At 37.1% G+C, this 8,794-nt stretch overlaps 1 protein-coding gene across 1 annotated transcript; it reads left to right on the plus strand.

Annotated features, from left to right (window-relative positions):
* Window positions 1–3,187: 3,187 nt before the first annotated feature.
* On the plus strand, window positions 3,188–7,396 carry LOC148113701 (vomeronasal type-2 receptor 26-like). Its single transcript, XM_087893296.1, has 3 exons — window positions 3,188–3,256; window positions 5,140–5,266; window positions 6,498–7,396. Exons 1-3 carry the CDS (start codon window positions 3,188–3,190, stop codon window positions 7,394–7,396), a joined length of 1,095 nt encoding a protein of 364 aa, XP_087749422.1.
* Window positions 7,397–8,794: the final 1,398 nt, after the last annotated feature.

The following is an 8,794-nucleotide window of genomic DNA, read 5'->3' on the forward strand; positions in this document are numbered from 1 at the left end:
CAGTTTCCTAACCAACTTAGCTGACAAGTTTGTCATCCAAAAGATAGAGGAGAGAAGTTAATATAAAAAATATTTTTGTGGTACAAAAACAATAAAAATATTTTTTAAAAAAACACATCAGCCACTTATTCTCTCATCAAAAACAAAGTAATTATCTCGTATAGGAATCACCATATTTTCTTCACTAGGCAAAAACATGAAAGACTGCACAGAAAGTCATTTCAATTCAACAACAATCAATGTATGTTCAACCCCAGGGAGATTGGCACAAGGATAATAATGGCTGTGTGTCAGAGTCATTGCTACAGGTTTCCTCCCTCTGTTCTCCTCTGCCAGTGTATCTATTCAAACCCTGATGTAATTCAACTCACTGATTTCTACTCTCATAGATCTTCAAATAGATAATAGTGGATTTTCTGATATTGTGCACACTCAGATATAAACTTTGAATTAATCGCTGGATTAACCATTGGAATAATACAATCTTTCCTGTAGGATAGGATGAAAGACAGAGACATTTTCAAGAGTGAAGATGTTGCTCCTCTTGGTGTTCCTGATGAAGAAAATAGTGACTCTGAGCTGCCCTGCAAGCGATGCTTTCCTTGTTCCACATGAGTGGTACCAACCTGGTGACCTCGTCATTGGTGGGATAGTGTCGCTCACTTATTACAACATTTATGAAATTAATTTTAAGGAACACCCTTATATAGCATCTTATGACATACCAAAGTAAGGTTCTTTTTCTAATCTTAATTAGTTTCCCCAAACTGCTTATGAAAGTAAAAGATTCTCAGTATAAATGTAGGCTGTATATCTAATCTAAATCTTTATATGACAATTACATCTTTTGAATGTTTTTAGTTACGGGAAAAATAAAGATTTTTCTTTACATTACAGTAAAGTATTTGTCATATAATATATGAAACTTTGGTGCAAAAAATCTTTTGAAGAACATTTAGTAACCTTACGGTAATTTTTTTTTCAAATAAAATAAAATCCCCCCATTTGGGGGGAAAAGTTAGGGAATGGGTTCCATGAGTGGGTTACCAGGAAAAAAGCATTTTTTTTATTTGTTGTAGCAGATATTTGTTGCAAATTGTGCAAGTAATGTAAAAAAATTGATTTTGAACACTTTACAAATTATTCAGTACTTTAGAAAACCTATTACTTATTTGCCAACTTCCTTTGTCAACTGGGGTATTTAAATCATTTGCAGTGTAATAATCAAATTCTACCAGCACATCCTTGCCTTGGCTTTTGCTGTGAAGGAGATCAATGAGGACTCCCAGATCTTGCCCAATGTCACTCTTGGGTTCCACATCTATGACAGTTACTATAATTCAAGGATGACCTATCGCACCACTCTGGACCTGCTTTTCAAATCCCAGGAATTTGTCCCTAACTACAAATGTGACAACCAGAAGAATCTCATGGCTATCATTGGGGGATTGGATTTTGTCACATCATCTTATATAGCTGAAATTATAGGATTCTTCAAGATTCCACAAGTAAGTTCTAAAGGGCTTGCACAGAAAATTCTTAATCTTATGGTTGTTATGGAATAATTAATGGGAATCAAACATTAGGCTTCAGATCCTTTTAAGATGTTCTGCATGGCTTAAGATCTACTACTTGACCTTCTTTTCTGAAACTACAATGCCAGTTACAGGAAATGAGTATCAAGGATCAATACCTGAGGGAAGATTTGAATGGCTTCTGTTAAAACAATTGATCTAGTTCTGTGCTTGAAATATTTTTATGCAGTGAGAACATCCTCAGAATAACAGAGATGGAAGGGAAATTGGAGGTCTTCTAATCCAAGAAATCTGTTCATTCATAAAAGAATGCTAGGGGAAAAATGTTCCTTGGATATATTTTATATGAAAACAAGATAGGAAAATTAAATTTAATCTAAAGACTCTAAAGAATACTACTGGATTTTCTTTCAGCTGACATACGGCTCATTAGCCCAAGAGGAATTTCAGACCAGTAAGATCTCTTCACTTTATTTCATGATCCCCAAAGAGGACCATCAGTACATTGGGATTGTCCAACTGCTTCGTCATTTCAGGTGGACGTGGATTGGGATATTTTCTTTTGATAATAACAATGGAGAAAATTTCTTACAGAAAATGCAGTCTTTACTTTCACACAATGGAATCTGCTTGGCCTTTATAGAAAGGCTTGATGAACAACTCCACTTGGAAAGTTTCCCAGAACTTTATCAAACAATCTCAACTGTATCCATTAATATGTTGACTAGCAAAGCCAATGCATTTCTGGTCTATGGAGAAGCCTGGATAATTTTATTGCTAAGGTTTTTCACATTTCTGGTCGACCCAGAAAGCAAGGAAACTGCATTACTTAGAAAGGTGTGGATCATGACTGCACAGATTGATTTTGTACTATCAGGCGTTCAAATCAGTTCGGATCTCAAGATGTTCCATGGGGCTATTTCCTTCACTGTTCATTCAAAAGCAATTTTGGGTTTCAAGGAATTTCTGCAGACCATAAATCCTCTTTCAGACTACACAGATGGGTTTAGACAGAACGTATGGGAACAATCATTTGATTGTTCATTTCCAAAAGCAGAATTACAAGAAACGGACAATACTTGCTGCACTGTGGAGATGAAGCTGCAGGATTTACCTGCACCCTTATTTGAAATGGAAATGACTGGCCAAAGCTACAGTGTCTACAATGCTGTTTATGCTGTGGCTCATGCTTTGCAGGCTCTACACATGTTGGGTTTAAATTGGAAGAAAAGTATGATGAGTAAAAAAAATGGTCTTCCAAATCTGCAGGCTTGGCAGGTATTCTCTTTGAATTGGACTCTTCTTTTATTTCAGTGAGCAGTTTAATGTAGCATTATGTTAATTTGAACCCATTCTGGAAAGTGTTAATATTTTCTGAATGTAGAATCAAGTTAAGTATGAGAAAAACATAGAAATAAGGAAGAATTTCTTGATAGAACAATGAATTAATGCAAAAACTTGCCTTCAGAAATACTGGCTGCTCCATAATTGGAGATGTTTATGAAGTGATTGGAGCATCATTTTGTCTAAATTGTTGTAAGGTCTTCTCCTTGAGCAGGGTGGTGTACTAGAAGACCTCCAAGATCCCTTCCAATGTTCCAATGGAACCGGAAGTGTCACGGTGATACTGGCTGGGAAATAGAGAAGCTCTGATGGGCTTCGTGAAAACTCAGCCAGACAAACCGCTGTCGGAGCGTCTTCGGACCGGAACCATCTTGGAGGTATCGGGGAGAGAGAGAGGCATCTTGAAAGACCAAAGAGGAGCAGGCAAGCTCCTCGGAAGGTCAGAGACAGCTCTTTGACCCGGTTGTGGGGGAGATTTAAACCCAAAAATTATGGGATTAGTCGTATATCCACCTGTCCTTAACCATGCATTAACTGTAGACTGTATTCCAAGTAGAAAATTAGTATATTAGAAGAAACCATTATTACACACTGCGGGTGATCAAAAGATTACACAGTGTGAACAACTTCAGAAAAATGGAGAGTTTTCACCCACTATTTACACAGTCAGAAACATATGTCAAGGACAAGGACATATGTCAAGGAAAAAAGAAGAAATACTGGTTGCTACATAACTGTAGATTTTAATGAAGTTATTGGAGAATCATTTGTCTAAATAGTATTAGGCTCTTCTCCTTGAGCAGGGTAGTGTACTAGAAGACCTCCAAAGTCCCTTCAAATGTTGTGTTGCATAAAACAGATACAGAAAAAGTGGTTTGTGTTCTTATTTTGTCATTCAGGTATTCTGCTATTCTGATCACTCAGAAGCTGCTATAAAAATCATGATTTAGGTATCAGTAGCAATTATTTAAAAAATTCACCATAGATTGCACAATAAGCATAAGTTAAAATGATAATTTACATTGCGGTTCATTGTCTCTTCCAAAAAATAATCAATTCTCCAAGAACTTTTATGTGGCTCATGAACTTTTCATGAGTGACAAGCTGAGCTTTCTGTCTCTATCAGAGATTTAGAGCAATGAAGTGCTGCTCCTTCTTAGATGTGGCTTGCATAATTTGAAACAACTCTATATTTGCAATAGTCTCTGCTTCTCATTTATCTACCAAAGAATGCTTAAGTCTCAGATTCTAATATCTGGCTAAAGGAAATTAATCAGACTCTCAAATAGCCTTGTACCAGTGAGGAAAGATTAGATATGATTTATCTTGAATTAGCTGTTTAAGTAGTGGACATAAAACATAATTGAAGGACCTGGCATAATCCCAAAAGCCTATTTTCATTGTGCTTCAGTTCATTCCTACCTTTTCTTAAAATAATATCAAATAAATAATGGAGTGGACATGTACATTTCCATGCAATATTGATGATCAAATTTCTAAGCAAACATATTTAATAATAGTTATTGGAATAGGAAGAATAAGTGAATGAAACTTAAATATGTTGTTCTCTTCTCTGTTATATTGCTTTCAATTGTCTCATCTATTCTCTTTCAAGTAGCTCCACTCATTTCTTCAAGGCATTTCTTTCAACAATTCAGCTGGGGAGAGAGTGTTCCTGAATGAGAAAGGAGAAGCAACCGGTGGATTCGACATCACCAACTTGATCACTTTTCCAAACAGATCTTTTCAGAGGGTTAGAGTTGGAAAGCTGGATCTAGAAGCTCCGAAAGGGAAGGAATTATTCATTGATGGAGATGTGATTTCCTGGAACCCAACTTTTAATCAGGTTTTGAATTATTGCATGAAACATGCTTTAATCCATTGAACATCCCTTTAGAAATCTGATTTCTGTTTTTTTTAAATAAAGAGCAGCACATTCTTTTCAAATGTTGTTGATGATCAAGCTCTCATCAATTTGACCAAATGCTATCACAATACAAAAGCCATGTCTGCATATTTGGTTTGCATTTCCATTTGAAATCTGAAGAATGGCCATGTTTCCATGAAATTGTCACCCTGTGCAATTATGTCCTCTAAATTCAGTATTATTTGCCATGAGATTGTCACCAAGTGTTATTATTTGCTCACCCTGTCCTTCAAACATAAAATTTTGAACATCCTTTTAATTTCTACTTTTCTAGAAAAATTACAAACTCTGTTAAACATCACCAATTTCAAAACCTTTTATGTTTATCACCAGGTTCTTCCACTTTCTCGATGCAATGACCCTTGTTTCCCTGGATCCTGGAAGAAAGGGATTGAGGGGGAACAGTTCTGCTGCTATGACTGTGCTCCATGCCCTGAAGGGAAGATTTCAAATCAAAATGGTAGGCTACAAATTCTACCAAACTTCATTAGACTTAAGCAAACTTTAATAAACTACTTGGATGCATAAAATTAATAAGGTGATTTTCAATTATATGGAATACCAATAAAGAAGAATATTTCTAGCTCAGAGTTCTTGGTTCTCTCTGAGCTTGCTTATTTTCTTGCAGTTATTTATTACCCTAACTAGGTAACATCATCAGTGCGAGTAAAGAGTGCTGTTTGTTGTCAGTTGTGTGCATATCCAGTGTAAGTACTTTATTTAATCTATCCCAAACACACTTCCGCAACCCAGAAAAACAGAAAAAGGAAATGGAGCATCTATACAACACATTCCAACAAAATATACACCCACACAACTTTATCAAAATATCCCAAACCACTCAAGCCAATATAGCACAACCAGCACAAACCCTAAAAAGAATTATGCTAGCATATATCAATAATATCACAAAAGGCACCAACAGACTATACAACTACATGGAATCAGTGTAGCACACAAGCCAACTAAAGCCCTTCAAAACATCCTAAGCAAACCAAAAGACGGAGCAACCCCAGAAGAAAAACAGGAGTTATGAAAACATAATGTAAGAACTGCAACAACCACAGACAGGCAGAAAACTGGCCAAATGCATCCATGAACACCAACTTTTGATCAGAAGATATGAAGAAAATTCTGTAACTTCACAACATATTGAAAAATTTAACGATAGTTTCAATTGGGAAAATGTGATCATCCTAGACCAGGCCAAGTCCAAAAATGCCAGGGAATTTCTACACTCCTGGCACTCTGACAAATCAGCCATCAATAAACACGCAGACATTAACAACATCTACAGACTATGCAAAAGAGGCACTCAATCAGACCATAAGAGAACAAAAAGACTCCAGCACCTCTCCACCAGTAATCAGCACCCAGATCAGCATAAATTAACTCCTAGGTTAACTTCACACCAACAATCAAGTAAAAAATACCCCAATCAAGAAAATGCCAAAGAGCCATCAGTAAACAGCCCAACCAAATACTCTCTAAGACATCCCCAACCACATAGACAGGCAAGACACCAGAATATAACTGACAGCAAGCAGCACTCCTTACTAACACTGTGATGGGATCTAATTTGGGGTAATGAAACATCTGCAAGAGTAACAAGCAAGCTCAGAGAGCACCAAGTACCCCTCAATAATATGGAATGCCTGAATGAAAAAAAATGCCCTTGGTTTTCCTTCAAGATATGGAAGATTGCTTTGAATGTCCAGAAGATCATTATCCAAGTAAAGAAAAGAAAGGATGTATCCAGAAAGTGGTGGTTTTTCTAACTTTTGAAGAAAATTTAGGAATTGGTTTAGCCTCAGCAGCTCTTTGTTTCTTCTTCTTGACATTTTGGGTACTTGGAACATTTATTAAGCACAAGGATACTCCCATTGTCAAAGCCAACAACCGGTCACTCACCTACACCCTCCTTGTCTCTCTTCTGCTCTGTTTTCTCTCCTCTTTGCTCTTCCTCAGCCAACCTGGCAAAGTGACCTGCCTTCTCCGACAATCAATGTTTGTCATCACTTTCTCAGTGGCCATTTCTAGTGTCCTGGCCAAAACCATCACCGTGGTTGTGGCTTTCATGGCCACTAAACCTGGATCTCAGATGAGGAAATGGGTAGGGAAAAGATTGGCTTTTTCTATTGTCATTTCATGCTCCATCATCCAAGTATGCATTTGTATTCTTTGGTTGTCAACATCTCCCCCATTCCCTGAGATGGACATGCACTCAGAGCTCCAAGAAATAATTTTACAATGCAATGAAGGATCATCTTTCTTCTTCTATTGTGTCTTGGGCTACATGGGTATCTTGGCCATCAGCAGCTTTATTGTGGCTTTCCTTGCCCGTAAATTACCTGACAGCTTTAACGAAGCCAAGTTCATCACCTTCAGCATGTTGGCCTTTTGCAGTGTTTGGATCTCCTTCTTTCCAGCCTATCTGAGCACAAAAGGAAAAGCCATGGTAGCTGTGGAGGTCTTCTCCATCTTGTCCTCCAGCACTGCATTACTGGGATGCATATTTTTGCCAAAATGCTACATCATTGTTTTGCGGCCTGAATTGAACCACAGGGAGCAACTCATAAAGAGGAATTAGTACCCCATGTGATCTTTCTGGTTCAACTAAAGGGTTTGGGAAAAAAAGTAATAGAAAGACTGCTTTCTACAGAAAACTTACATAATCTATTCATACATCTATTTTCAGAGCAACCTGTTATCAAATATGAATAATATGGGAATTGTAGTGAAATGAAAAGAAATGTATTTTTCTTTCTGTCTCATGCTTTATTCAAAGTGTATGCTCTCCAATGATCATAACAAAGAGTGATTTGAATCAGTTTACAATAAGGAGCCTGGTATTTTTAAAGAAAATCTGCTGAAATTCAAAGGAAATCATAGAAAAAATGTGTACCACTCTCTGATTACAAACTATATCAAGGGGGCAACATCAAGATTAGGTACAGGAGGGTTTAAAAAAAGAATTAGTACTCCTTGAACAAAGAGGTGAGAAGTAGCCCAGCTGAGAGGTGGCCCAGCTGAGAGGTGGCCCAACTGAAAGGTAGCCTAGCTGACTTTTGGCCCAACTGAGAAGTGGCCCATTGGGAGGTGGCCAAGTGACCCAGCCTGACACCTGAGTGGAGCCATTGTGGTGCATACAGAGGCCACTGAGCAGCAGGGAAAGGCAGCTAGGTGGCGGTAGACCAACAGCTGTGAGCAGCAGTTGTGCAGAACTACCTGGAGGAGGAGTGAAGCACCCTGAGCAGTGACTAAGAGCAGAGAGATCAACTAGCAGTGGCTGAGAGCAGCACAGATGACCAACTGAGCACCAGCAGGCACAGCAGTGGCTGAGAGCAGCATGGTGAACCAGCGGTGGCTGAGAGCAGCACAGTAGACCAGCAAACCAGAGTGCCCACATGAGCACATCTTACCTCAAAACCCTCCTAGAAAATAGCCTGAGACTTCCAATAAAAAAAGTACATATTACTTCATAAAGTGCCAAAATCTCTGGGAAATTCTTAAATTTTTAAAATCCCCAAATTCCCTTTCTCAAGAAAAAATAGTTTTCAATTTTTCAGTTTCTTTTTTCAATTTTTCAATTCTTTGTTCCAATTTTAATCTACTTTTTTCAACTCTTAAATATCATTTTTAATTTAAAATTCTTTTTAAAATTTTTATTTTTTAATTTTTTTTACAAAATTCCTTTTTTTTAATTTTACAAATTTTTTTTCTAGTAAGCATTTGAAAAAAGGTTTTTTTAAAAAAAACAGAAAAAGAGGCAGACACTTAAAACAGGGAAGATAGTGATAAATTTTTCAAGATAAAAAACAAAAGGTCAAGAACTCTTGTAAACTATTGTAAACTCACACTTCACAACACGGAAAATATTTAAACTTTTAGAAGTTTTTGATTTTTTAGCAAACGAACAAAGAAAAAAGTCATGGAGATAGAGACTGACTCAATAGTGATTTGCAAAGTGTGCTATATGTTTCAACTT

The sequence above is a fragment of the Pantherophis guttatus genome, chromosome 4, assembly GCF_059756535.1.
Source record: "Pantherophis guttatus breed Tessera chromosome 4, ASM5975653v1, whole genome shotgun sequence".
Taxonomy (NCBI): domain Eukaryota; kingdom Metazoa; phylum Chordata; class Lepidosauria; order Squamata; family Colubridae; genus Pantherophis; species Pantherophis guttatus.